Source organism: Argiope bruennichi, chromosome 6 (assembly GCF_947563725.1).
Source record: "Argiope bruennichi chromosome 6, qqArgBrue1.1, whole genome shotgun sequence".
In the NCBI taxonomy this organism is placed as follows: Eukaryota; Metazoa; Arthropoda; class Arachnida; order Araneae; family Araneidae; genus Argiope; species Argiope bruennichi.
Window position 1 is genome coordinate 90,326,757 of NC_079156.1, and position 15,100 is coordinate 90,341,856.

Sequence of the window (15,100 nt, forward strand, 5' to 3'; positions counted from 1 at the left end):
AAAAAATTACACTGACAAATAAAAGGAGTTACTTTAACATTTCTACTTTGATCCAGGAGGCTTCTGCTCTCGATTTTCTCAGAATGAAGATGTTCATTGTTCTTGGGATTTTTTCACTAACTGCAACTTTAATAGGTAAGCAATTTTAAGAATTGTTGTATTGATGTTTTTTATTAATTTTTGACGCTTTATAAATGAATTTTTGTTTAATTTTGAATGAATAGACCTAATTTTAAATTACATTAATTAAAAGATGCTCCGTTGTGTTAGCAATTTAATAATGAAACATAAACCATCCCTTCCCCCATGCATTAGAAGGTTATTAAAATATCTGCTAATAATAAGGATAAATATGTGTGTGTTGACGCTGTACAAGGTTAGACACTCTATTTGCTGATATGAAATGTTGCATATATGTACCTTATAGGTGGGAATGTGTACCTCAGAGCGATTGTTTTGAAGTTTTAATTGCAAATTTAATTAAAAATTAAGCAAATTTTTGGCGTTTTTCACGGTAACTTCTGAAAATAGTACAGCACAAAAATATTTTTACACCATTTTAAAATGTCTTTTTAATTATAGCAGTTTAATAGTCATATAAATTTTTCTTGAATTTTGGCAATTTTTTAAAAATATTATTTTGCCTATTTTCTAACAACTGTTATTGAAATTGAAATCGTTTTCATGTTTCTTCAAATTGTTAATGTCTTCATTTTCTTCGATAATTGCCGATTTAAAAAGAAGGATTTTATTTAAATCTTTGCAGTTTATAAGACGAATAAAAAGGAACTACAAAATTTAGAAGATAGATGAACCGTATATTCATATTTTTAATAGAGTTATGATGTCATGGGACTAGTCTTCATTGGAAAGGTGCATGTGCTTTATGAAATGAACAAATGAAAGTAAAATAATACGGCTTAAAATCTAACAGTTTGAGGGAATCATAGAAATGAAGTAATATCTAAAACGACTTGACTTAAATAAAATATGAACCAATATTCCCGACTGTGGAGACAGTCGCTGATCACCAAAGGTGACTAGTTATTTATAATCCTAAGAGTGGGAGACCGACTCGATAAAGTTTATGATTAAGCAACACCTTGTAAAGAAATAATCACAGATGGAAGGAAAAAATAAAAACAAAAATTAACGCAAAATATATCTAGATGGCCACAATGAAAGTCTTAATGGTTAATGGATTCAATTCAAATTGTCTTAGATCAAAGATGATAACATTCCTTCTCTTACGAAGAATTTTTTACTGTTCATAATTCAGGCAGATAACTCGTTTCTATTAAAGATTTGGGATTAAGTATAAAATACTCTAAATTCCAATTTTTATAAGAAATCGAAAACATTTAAGTGAATGTGATTAAAAAAAAAAAAACCTCACTATTTCGTAAAAAAAAATATTATAATTTAATCCAAAATTCTAAATGAAAATTATGCAGAAATTGAATAAAATGTCGAAGAAGGACGATTTAGTTGATCAAAGATAAAAAAAATGATATAAATAAAAATCATTTTTTACTGCTTTCAGTAAGGGCCAAAATATTATTTTCATAAATAGATTTTGAAACGAATTTTTAAAAGTTAATTTACTCGATTTCTTTTTTACAATTTATTTAAGTTTGGATAATAAAACAGAAATACTTATTACATAAATTTCATTTCTTTATTAGCTTTCATTTTGTAATTTATTTTATTAGTCGCATTTGGCAACCAATTGGCTCGCCAAGGATATTGGTTAAATTTAAATCCAGTTCAATCATTTAGTTAATTTTATTGTTCATAATTCCGTCAAATTGTCAGCACATTGAAGCTGCGTTACTTTAATTGTCTTACATATGTTCCGCTCATTGTATACATGAACCTTTCTGATGGAGGCAATATCATAGCGCTATTAAAAAAAGGAAATATGAGTGCAAATATTTTCTAAATTTCGCTGTATTTTAACTTCACTTTTCTTTCGTATTCTAAACTACACAGATATAAAATAGAATTGTTCTTCTTCAGCTTCGAAGAGCGGAAGAAAATCTTGTGATTAAATATTTGATGAAGCAATGGTAAAGATTTGAATTTCTGAGCAATAATGTAATGCATTGTTATTAACCTAAGCAAATAATGTGTTGTTATTGCTATTCAAAATCAAGCAATTTTTTTTTGAAAATTGTTGAAATTCAAGAAAAGTTTGCACGATTATTATATTCATATTATTAAAACGATAATATTTTAAAATTTTGGAACGATGCAAAACTCATTTTTGTGCAATAATATTTTTGACAGTTTCACGAAAAACAATAGAATACAACTTAATTTTTAAATAATTAAAATTCTAATCAAATTTCAAAATAACCGTTCTGAGGAGCACATTTCCATTCACCAGAGTATAATTGTTCTATATTTGATAGCTGTAGATCGAACAGTACGGCCGGTATAATGCCTCCCCCCAGATTTTTATTATTAATAGACTTATTTGTAGTTTAGATGAATTATCTTGTTTATAGTTAATTCAAAGCAATGTTGCAATCCAGTACTAGAATCATTCTTTTATAAATAAATATTTAACTTGATCTATCAATTATACGTAAGATAACAGAACAGTATATATGAAACAGAATAGGCCATCTAGAAATGTAGTTTGTGAATTTAATTTGTAAATGTCCAGTCTTTACCTGTTTTAATCCTCTTTTCAAAATTTCTAGTTGCTGAACAGTCTTATTCGTGTGATTTCGAAAGAGACACTTGTGGCTTTACGAATGAAGAAGGAAAACTTTCAAACTGGGAAAGAGTGGAAACGGAACTTGGAGGTCGTAAAGGTAAAATGATTTGAAAATTATTTAAAATATCCTCTTAATGTAGCTGAGAACATTTTTATTATATATTCTGATTACACAATTTTGGTCTGAAAAAAAAGAAGGCGTTAAAAATACCCAGAAACATATGAAGAATGATTCAGGAGTCCACATGAAATTAAAAATTACAAATAAGTATCAAAAGTATAAAGAATCCGTTAGCACAATAAGGATTAGAATGAAACTTTTCTCGTTTTTTGATGTCTTATATAAACTATGTGGAAGTCCTTCGATTATTAGAGTGAAATGTTTCATTTGAATTTTGAAATTGCTTCAAATCTTAATTTAGATGTCCTACAATCAGAAACTGAGCTGCTAAGCGAGGAATCACATTCTTGCCAGTATTTGACTCGCATGATTTCTTGTGATGTTGGAGTTGATTTCCCTGTGTCTGTCCTGATCCCTTATCGGAGCAGTTTATCCCTCGATCAGTGAACTTTCGCGTGCTTTGGAAAGATGGCTTCTCCAGTAAAGTTACCATCTATAACCCTTTCCCAAATGGATACAAATCAGGCATTGGAATGAGAAGTGGCCGAATAAGAAGCAGATTCTGACTTCTTTAGAAGGTAGTTCCCTTCCAATGATGATGGTATAATTATGTTTTATGCCACACTTTCGATGATGGGACTATCTCCTACCGGAAAGGGTTGATGATTGAGCCGGCAATGGCCAATCTACAATTAATTGAAGATTCAGAGGTCTAAATTGGGCTGAGGATTATCTTTTACGGTTATTAATGATAACTCCATCGCTATGCCATTGTCATTTAAGAAATTAAGTCTGTTTTCTGTCTCCAAGAAATCTGATTAAAGAAAGGAGATACCCGATTCCTGATAGAAAATCATTTTAACTGCTGTAGATTCTATGTTATAATTATTAAAGTAAATCTCTATTATTAATTTATAAGTAAAGTATTAATTTCCTTTAAGTTGTGGAAATGAATTTTAAAAAATGCAAACTAGTCTATTCGATTTATATTAGTGTTGAGGATATTAGCATGCATATTCACAGAAAAACAAACTCAGGAAGTTTGTCTATGACAATAGTTACCATAGAATAATCATAAACATGTTTGAGCACAAACACGTGGCAGTACGCCGATATGCATAAGTTAAAATCACTTACAAAAGATTCCGTTTATTCTGAATTTTGATCTATCACACAAAGACCTTCAATTCCTTCAAAGTCCTACACTGCGGCCTCATCATGGTGGAAGGGTCTTCCCGGATACAATGGTCGAAGTATGTTAGGAGTGTTACTCCTGGTAAGGTCATACAAGGCCTGAAGACCATTCTGCTTTCCCCAGATAAAAAGAGCAAGACTGGGATTAAGTCAGCCTTTTCTCTCTGGTGCTCCAGATCTTCGGAGCAAATGAAATTGCTCCTTTCCTATTACTGTGAGTTTTTAGAAGTTTTTGGATTCCTGGTGGTGGTCTACAATTAGACTATCTGAAATTAGTAATAACAACAGTTAAGATTTCATCTTTCGTCCGTACAGTTTGGAATATCATAAAGTTTCGATGTAAAAACTCCCACTCCATGTCAAATACGCGAAAGATAATCTTGAATTAGGCATGCCTAGTAAAGATTCTTTTGATTTCAAATAGAAGGTCAATATTATCTAAATCCATTATCTGTACAAAGTGTTCCAGAATACTTAGAGCAAACTCGGGAGATTATAGAATATATTTAAATTAATAAAAATCGTTATACAATGGATGGTCAAGCAGTGAAGCTCTATTGTCCATCAGCATTATACTATTTGAAGTATATCTAATTTTTAGGAGTCTTCAGCACTCCTTAAAATTAGTGCCAATAGTTATGGAATACTCGACATACTATAAAATCTTTTATGTAGGTTCTTATATGCAAGTGTTAATCAATTCTACCGAAAAGCATATCGCTAGAATGATAACTCCATATTTCGAGCACCACGAAGAAGCTCCAGGATGCCTCGTCTTTGATTACTACGCTAGTGGCGACGGCGTGAAAGGGTTCACCGTTGAACAGGAACATGACTATGGAATATCAACTATCTGGCTGCGAAGCGGCAACAAATCTGGATGGCAGAAAGCCCAAGTGGACGTAGAAATTGATGAGAATACAAGGGTAAGAACCATTGCTCATTTATGCTTTGCATAATTAGAATTATTGTAAGAAAAAAATTCCGTAGTATGTGACAAAGCTGTGTAAAAAAAAAAATTGTTTTTCCGAATTCTAGAGTCTAATTGAGGCATTCTATTTGAATTCTGTGTAGAGAATACAAGGAACATGTGAAGAGAAATTATAGAGCTCCGAGAAACTTATTTGCAATTCTATAAATTTTCTTCGGTGGCCATTTTCATCTCACTTAAAATTCTTAACTTTTACATGAACTATATTTTAATACTCCAGATTATATTCTTTTAATTATTCCTACTTCTAACCACAGACTAATAATTATATATTTGTTCTAGTATCGAATCATGTTTAATATGGAAATTTTGTGCTCAAAAAATTGGGAGAAGAGCGGGTGAACAACAAAAATCAAAGGGATTGGTACAATATTCATGCAATCTATAAGCATAGGCTTAATTCACTCGCAAAATTATTTCAATTTATTTTACTGCTCATTGATCTATTAACTTAAAGAAAAAGTTTAGTTAAAAAGTAGGAATTTAAAAGACCTACCCTATAGAATGTAATGATAGCATAATTAGATGAGGAGTATTTTTAAGGAAATACTGATTAAAAATGTTTTTATTAAAAAAGGTCTAAGCGAAATATTCGAAATTCCATTCAAGTTTATGTTACCTAATAAGAATTTCAAGCCGATATTTGCATAACTTTTTGAGAAAATTCAATTTTTATCGAAAAAAGGTCCTTGAACAATGCCTGTAAAAACTTTTACATCAGATAGAATTCGTTTACCAAAACAAATCTTATTTTAAAAGTGTTCCACAATTTTAAATGGTATCATAGCGGTTGGTTTCAAAAAGAAGCGATGAAAATTAAATTTGAAATTAACATTTTGTCTCAGTTTTCATGCATGAATATTTTCCCGATAAGTTACGTTCGCAAACGTTATTTTTTAACGTTTTTGAGAATCGATCGCCACAAAATAATATTTTTCTTTTTAATTTTAATTTCTCCGCCTTTCCTTTTTTGAAAATTGACCATTATGATATAATTCGAAATCTCTACAAGATAATTTTATAATAAGATTTTCAGAATAGGAAATTACTTTAAAAGTTTTCTTTTTTTTCGATAAAGTAGAATTTTTCAAAACATAATGCAGGCATCGCTCTGAAATTTTCACATTTCCTTCTAGGTAATACAGACTCAAACGGAATTTCGAATATTTCGGTTAAATTTTTAAAAAATGAAAAACATTTTTCCAAATTAACACTTTTTAAAATTTACCCCGTATCTAATTAAGTTATCACATTCTATAGCCCATTTTATAATTTTTTAAAAAATACCTATGTCATTATAATTTAATGCTTTTTTCTAAAGATGATAGCTTTTTATTTAAACTTGAAAAATCGGAGTTAAAAATTTCTCCTTCATTTCTGAGTGCAAACTTAGAGGTCTGTTTCGGATAGACAATTCAACAACTTAAGCTAATAAAATTGCTCGTTATGTATATTTTTTCCAGGAAAAAGTATAATTCAACTGGACTAAAATTTGTGAGAATCTGTTTAAATGTCTGTTTAGTAACAAAAGAAAAAAAAATCAGGTTATTGCAGTTCTTATATATGTATGTATGAAAAAGATAGAAAAATATTCGGAACTCTATAAATAGCTTCAGATGATTTATCTTGATAATTGTAATAGAATTATCAAGCCTAGGTGTAATTCTGTGCATCTGAATGACAAGATAGCTGGTGATAACAAAACAAGAACTACAACTTGAACGACGGCCTATGCGTAGACCCCTATTAGCCTTGCTACCATTTCTAAATCTTATTGGAAATGTAAACCAACATATACAGTCAGACACCTTTTCATTACCATGCTTGAGGTGCTCCATTCTCGGAAGAAAATGTTTTGTATTTGTAGTGTTAATAATAAAAAAAAAACTATGTTTAATGAGATAAGAATTATTAAGTTCACTTGAAGAATTTGATAAGACAAGAGTTTAGGGATATGAAAAAATGGCTTAAATTAACAGAATTAAATGCCTCTCATGCTATTAAATAATATAGATATATGCTCCTCAATACTAAAGCTAAAAAAGTAAACCGAAATTACAACAGTTATAATGAAAAAATTAATTTTTATATTGTCTTTTTTATGAGAATTTACTGCTAAAATTTCATCAGAAGGTTGTTTCTGCAGTTCTTTCAACTTGTTGGTACTGTACTTATCCAGTCCATGAGAAACAATTTCTTCTATATAAATTCTTGCAACTACATAGATTCGCAGAAATTTGATTCTACTTTTAACGTTTCTTAAATTTGATGCAAGAGTATTATAAATTTTTTGTAATCATACTGCAATCTATAGTTTTCTTTGGCTTTCTTTCTAGTACTGTGGTTTATTTCTCGTTTTTCTTAAATTTAAAATGCTTTTTACTAAAATATATTGGTTGCCCATTCCAATTGTGAACCAATCGAAAATTTTTAGATCTTAGATGCAATCGTATAATTCCAATTGGAAAAATGCTTAAAACAATAAAAAATATATTTTATGTTTACTTTGATAAATGTAAAATTAAGAAGTTTAATTTTTTTATACGGATTCTGACTATATGAATTAGCAAAAAGTTTTTGATCTTCTAAATTTTTAATTAAAAAAGGTTTCTTTCTTTTGTCACTTAAGCTGGACTAGGATTGAAGCTTTGTATATCATTATTTTAGATGATTTTAGACAATTCCAGTGAAGATCTCGAGATAGATCTTCCAGCAATTGATTTGTAATAATGAAATTCAAAGCTTAGAAACTTGGGTTGAGTACGAAACTCATTTATTTCTCTTTGTAAATGAGCCAGTATAAAACAAGTGGGAGAAAGAAAAGAGATTTGTTTGCAAGAAATATTTACAAGAAGAAAGCTAACAACATCGAATCCTGTAAATCAGAATGTTCTTTCTGCAGTGGGAGGAAGGGGGGGGGGCATAGGTATTGCTAGTTTTTCCTACAAAAGATCGACAAAACTTGTTTCTTCATAACTCGGCCAGTTTCAGGCATAAAAGACTGGAACTTAATATTTAAAATGTTAAAAAATATTTAATTAAAAATAACCAATAAAACCTAGGACTTGTATAAAAATTTAGATCTCGTAGTTAGACTCATGTAACATAAAACATAATTCTTTATGTCATTTAAAAGATTTTTCTAACTGAAAACTATTTACATTTCTTTAAAGGATAAGAAATTGACTAAATGACCACGATTAGAATCTGCATTTTGTATAATAAATGTAAAACACATGAAATAAAAATAATATATTTTATCATTTCATTGGCACTTTTAAATATAAAAACCCCAGGCTTAATAAAATGGCCCTGGTCTGGATCCTGTTGTATATTTATACGGCTTATTTCACTGGGCTGATATCAAGTTCGTAATGATATAATTTTGGAATACATTTTTAATGAAAAATGTATTACAAAACATGTTTTTTCAGTATATTATAATACAAATATATTATATGTTTTGTTTTTTTCTCTTTTTAAAATGTAAGGTACAGAAATTGTCGATATTTATGCATTTTCCCTAATTATCAGTTGGTCGTTTAGTTTCATTCAGTTGTCATTCAATGGGAGAAATGTTTTATGGTAGTAATTTTGAAGAAAAAAAAATATTACGAGAATCTACGATAATCGTAATGATGTATAATGAAATGTATTAAAGATAAAAGATAAATAATAATAAAAAAAATTTCAACAAGCTTTAAGACGCATGCTTGTAATTAGTGCATCATAAAAGCAGTTCTTAAAAAAATCAAAATATGGATGCCAAATGCGTATTGCACTTGACGTCAGTGCACTGAAAACAAAAAAAAATATCAGTGGGAGTATTCTGTCCGAAACCCTCACGCTTATTATCTAATAAAAGTATTATTTTTCCTATATAAAAATGAGGACCTTTGACGAGGTTGAGAATGCTACAACTGTTCAGATTTTTATTTTCAAAGTCTCACACATGAGCTTCGTAATACAGCAAAGAAAGCAGAATAAGCACTTTGAACGACTTTTTCTTTCAACTGATTTTGAAATCAAAATTTTGGCATACAATTGTAGTGATAAGATGATATATCAAATATTTTAAATCTAAGCCATTGCATTTTTGTCTTATTATATTTTTGTGCGTGCAAATGTACAAATCGACAGACAGTCAGCTCTTTGACGAATATTTGATAAGCATTTACAAATTTGATGCTAGAAATTGTATTCTAATTTCATTTACAAATTTGATGTTAGAAATTGTATTCTAATTTCATTTACAAATTTGATGCTGGAAATTGTATTCTAATTTCATTCACAAAGTTGATGCATTTTTAAATTATTGCGTTTATATGCATGCGAAAATAGAAACAGCATATGGTCAATCCTTTGATGAGTTGATTCAAAATTGGATATATATTTATGATTTAGATGCTAAATTGTGTACCAAATTTATTCATGCAGCTCTTTACATTTCGTAGTTCCCCTGTCTTGGACTACCAGGAATGAATTTTGTTCAAAATTTCATAGAAATTGAAAAAAATTTCATGCAGACCATAAATAAAATTTTATCCGGCTATTGTTCGTTTCAGCACTTCAAGACTGCCATTTTTCAATGATTTTACCTCTCTAAGGGGTGAGATGTAGATGAGCGCATTGCCGGAATCCTTCGTTATTTTTTTAACCTTCATTTCCGCCCCATTAGATACCTTTTCGTTCAATTTTTTTTACACATGCGAGTATCGCATCATTTCTGATCGTGCTATTTTATTTTAATTCGAAATTGCAAAGCAATTTATTTTAATCGCAATTGCATGCATATTCGAAGTGGCAAAAAAAGTTTTCAGAATTGGCCTGAGAAATATTTTATATAATATCATTAAATGTGACCGAGATTATCTATCGTTGTTAATCTCAAAATGTTATCAAAAAATTCAATAACAAATAAAAAAAAGAAGTGTTTTAACATAAAAGTTATTATTTTTTTATAAAAAACTGCAGTACCAAATTTTAAGAACAGAAATCATCTATTTATTCATCATAATTTGATGTTTAGGCTTCTTATAGTAAATAAAAATTGCTCTAAAGTGTTTTATTGTGAATAAGTATCTTTTTCAACAATGTTTTGCATTATCTCCTGTTTTTACGCTGAAATCTGCAAAAACTCCGAGTTCACCTTTAGTTAAATGTAAACATCTCCTCCTTTCATATTGTCTCTAACCTCTATGTTGACTAAATAAACGCATCACAATATTTCGAAGCATTTTTTGAGTTATTCTGTTCACAGTCAAAAAGATATAATTCCAAAAATGTGTTTTTCAGACTCTGAGAGCTCTGAAATATGGAGATAAATTAAAATTTCGAATTCGAATTTTTTTACGATTACATATTTTCTTCTTGTTCATGGGAAAAATAATTAAATCCCAATAACTGTCATAAATTTAAAAAAAAAACACTAATCAGCCATTAAAAATTAAAATATATTATAAATTAAATTAAAATTTCAGTTTGCTGCGACATCTTAATTTTTGATTATAAATTATTTTCATACATTTGTATACTTATGAGTTTTACAAACAACTTATATATTTTTATTATTTGTACCAGTTTTTGTATGAATGCAGCTTTATCTGACACTGCATTTTCGTTTCAGTTTTTCTTCACAGCAAAGTTTGATCCTTCCATAGATGCAGAGAGTACTGTCGCAGTAGATAATGTAGTTTTGAGAATTAGCAAGTGTTGATGGAATTCAAGTTTCAAACTGAAGAAGAAGAAGAAGCACGAGCCTTCCTTTCTTAATTTCTACAAAAATTAATGCATTTGTATTCATTATAAAGGAATTTTAAAATAATTTTTTTCTCCATTTTCTTGATTTTCTTGCTTTTTTCTTAAATTTCTGAATATAGTCGGTAACAAATACCTACAAAAGAGATTAACAAGGATGGGATATTGATGAAATAATCACTTACAAAATTTTTCTATGATGGATGAGTGGCGGTATAACTGTGATCAATCAGTAAAAATAAATTTTATAATTTCTAATGAATTCAAGAAGTTACGGCATTAATTTTAATTGTATTTTTTAAAGATTATACACAAATTAACTTCTTTTCCACGATGAAAATAAATGGAATGAAAAGATTAAAACTATTTTATACCAAATAAATTAAACTGGCGACATAATGAGGGAACTTTCACGATATCAGAAATTTATTCTATGATTGAACGTTTTGTTATGATTACCTGAGAGCCATTTTTTCTTTTTTATGTGATCGTAACTATTCAGTCATTCAGTGAGTTTATTCTTTAAACTAATGTATAAATTCTTTTCAACTAATCTCTTGATAATCTAAAACTATTGAAACGAAATAATTTTTTTTTTTGATTTTGGTATTATTTTTCTATATAATGAAAATTTCCACGATGGAAAATTATTTGGTATTATAATCCATAATATAAATTTGATGATGATATAGCTAAACGAACTGCAGATGATAAAAATTGAAATAATGGGAAATGAAGACTCTTTAAACAAAAGACAATGAAAGTAAAAATTTTATTTAAGCGATATAATTCAATTTTTTAAAAAACATTAAATGATTTTTTTAGTTTGACTTCTAACGGTTTCGGCGAAAAAGTGCATGCCCTTCTCCTTGCGGATCAGAGCATTCATCCACAGATCGGTGATAAAATTTTCGAACTCAACAGAAAAACAATAAAAAAAAAATCCATGAAAAAGTGCATTTGATAATTCCTGCTTTAAATTATAGATAATTATCTCAAAATTTTTTAAAAAGATAACCGAATCAGAAGGCTTTATGCATGAATTTTAATTTCAATTATTTTAAATTTTACGAGAAAAGTAACTGGATTTAAAAAATTTCTCAAAATTCAATAAACTATACCAGAAGTGCAAAACAAATTTCTTTAGAACGACAATTATTCTTTTTCTTCGACAGTGATCAGGTCCCCCCCCCCCCTATAATCATTAGAAATAATATTACGGATAAATTCATGTAGATCAATCATCTGAAACAACACGACATTAAATAAAAAAAAATAATATTAAATCTTAACCTTTAGCACTGGACTTATCACGAAACAAAGGTATTAGGTTGAATATATATTTCAGACCTAAAATACATATAATTCAACTTTTTATATAAAAAATATAAACAAATCTTTACTGATATCACAGTTATCAATTTTGGTTACTAATCAAAGTAATTGCATCATCTTTAAAGAAATTTAACCGACGAATGCTACCAGCAATGTATTATAAGAATTTAACTGGACTTTAAATTGAATTAAGGATTAAAATCCAAGATTTGAAATACATTGAGTCACTATTATGATAATTTGTGCCAAATTTCATGTCTGCAAGTATGGTAGATTTGTTTGGACACACACAAACTTTCTTTTATAAGTCTAGACAGTCACATAAAATCAGTTCCTCATGTACTATATATATATATATATATATATATCCTTTGGGCATAATTCTTTCCAATTTTGAAATGGATGGAAATAGCAATAAATGACTGAAATAATAGAAGATCAATAAAATTCGGAATTCAAAGGGTTAGTATATTATTTCCGGTATTCTCTTACTTGAGCAAGTTGTTGTTTATATTACTTAAACAAAATCAAAATAGTTAAAGAAATCTTCAAGAGAATTTTTCACGCTAAGTGAAATTGGCAAAGCCTTTAAACTAACATTTCATAACATGAAAATAAACTTACGATAAAAGTATTCAAAATTCAATGTATTAAAGCTAGAACGCGATATTTAATGTTTGAAAATTCAGCAATACGGTATTGAACCAAGTCATACGGACAAGATGAGGTAAATCATTATTTAGACAATTTAACTTACTGATTCCAAAGAAATAAGAAACAGCAATCATAATATAAGTAAATGAGGAATATCATATATCTTACGGCTAGACTTAAGATTGTACCGTCGCCGAAGCTGAATTATTTTGGAACGATTTCTTGCCAGATATAATCCTGACAATTTTTGTTGAAAACCCATAAACCATTCATTGCCATTTTTGGTAGCAATCCAAAATGACGGACTTCTGTTACGTTTTTGAAAGATTGGCAGGATTCCGATTTGTTTGACAGGAAATCGTACATTTATGGTAAGTCTTAAACATTTTACAGTTATTAATTTGTTTAGGAAGTGGGCCTTACTCGTAACTTGTTTCCAAAGCTCTAATATTCAATTGACAATAAAATTAAGTTAAATAGGCAATAAATTTCCTCACTATAACCTTTAAAAATCATTTCATTCACCAGAATATCTAAAACTGTTAGTAGCAAAATCACCTCCTTCTTCTTCTTTCAACTGCTCTGTTGCGACTGAAGATCTGTCCGTTTTTTGAAAGAAAGACATATCCGTTGTCACCAATATATATATTCGTTGTCGTCAGAAAATTACATTTTTCAATATTTTAAAAAAAATTGAAACAGGCTGTCTAGATACCTCGTGAACTCAATAACATTGCCTTACCTTATTTCGTTTGATTAACTGATTGATTGCAGAATAAAATTATTCAATATAGTAAATACAATTATTTAGCATGAAATCATTTAATTTACGTTAACAAATATTTCAGACATTTTAAATGAATTTTTATCCTCATAAATATAATCTTTAGAACTTTAGATCTACTGTAGCTTGGCAACATAGTCTTTGATTCGAGACTGGAAGATTCTTAGGTTGATATATGATTCCCCCATGTACACGAACTTCCAGATTAATATAATTTAATGGGGAAATGCAGGAATTTGGAAAAACTTCATTTGTCTTCCTTCTTATCTAAAAACGTTACAAAATTCAACTGGTCTCTCCTGCTCGTATTACTTAAAAACAGTGCCTTAAATTAACTGAAGTTGTTACTTAACTCAAGGAAAAGCAATATGATATAAAATGAAATCTCATTGGGCGAGGAAAGATCAAATATGCAAAATGATTCAGCACTAGTGCGACAAACTGACAGGAGGGTTAAAGAGTACAGCGAATTACATTACAGGACCATAAATGTCTACTTCAAGTAGAGTGGGAAGTCGTTACCGCCCCCCTCCCCCTCCAAATCATTCCGCTGCTAATGTCTAGGCGGCATTGCTGGAGCTCACCTTATTTCATATTTCCTCCTTTGTATGGCAAAGAATATTTGACTTTTTATATCAAGTATGCCGGAACTTTACTTAGAGGAACATGCTCCAGTGCTACAAGGTTCCTTGTGTGATTTCAGGCTGATAGAGTCACGTTAATTTCCCTAACAAAGTTCGGAAACGCTTTAATGTTTTATTTGGTCAGCATTGGATTGAACGTCATTTTCTGGTTTGTTGAATTGCTAAATTGCAGCCTATCACATCTTGATACATTTTTCTGGGGTCATTTGGAAACACAATTGTATAAGACCCTATTGAATCTATGGATGACCTTATCGCTCGTATCTCTGTAATTACAGGTAAGATCCGAGATACGTAACGCCACTCTGTACCCCTGCGCCCAAAGCCTTAAAAATATTTTATCTTTCAGATAAGTGTTGAATGCATGGAATCGTTTTCTGGCGTAGTGCACCTTTTGGATCAGTGCCATGCAGCATTATTAAATTCATTTTCGATCATGGAGAAAGTGTTCGAAATTGCAGATTCATGCAATAAACTTATTATATATAATGTATAAATATGGAGGTAAACGACGATTACATTACAATGGGAGATAAAAAAAAAGAAATTATTTAACTGTAACAAAAAAATTATTCATAAAAAATTCATATGCAGTAAATACATAAAAAAACAAGATTAACGAGGAATTCAAAACACAGCCTCTTTTTTTAAAGAAATTTGGTATAAAGCATTGTGGAGCGTTGAATTATCAAGAGAAAGCACGTTCAAAATTCTGCTTCCTTATAAAGCCAAAGTTTACTTGAGACCAGAGAGACATTAAAGGATTGACACAAATGTGTCTAGTAAGGGATTAAACACATGGAAAGTTTGATAACAGTTGACACAGTTCTCATAGATTATCGAATACCAAATAGATATCACAAAACAACACCTGTATACCTTTGATTTAATCAGA

At 29.5% G+C, this 15,100-nt stretch overlaps 1 protein-coding gene across 1 annotated transcript; it reads left to right on the forward strand.

Moving 5' to 3' along the window:
• Positions 1-10,855, forward strand: LOC129972644 (MAM domain-containing protein 2-like). Its single transcript, XM_056086856.1, has 4 exons — positions 1-135; positions 2,709-2,822; positions 4,716-4,966; positions 10,658-10,855. Exons 1-4 carry the CDS (start codon positions 84-86, stop codon positions 10,745-10,747), a joined length of 507 nt encoding a protein of 168 aa, XP_055942831.1. The 5' UTR covers positions 1-83; the 3' UTR covers positions 10,748-10,855.
• Positions 10,856-15,100: the final 4,245 nt, after the last annotated feature.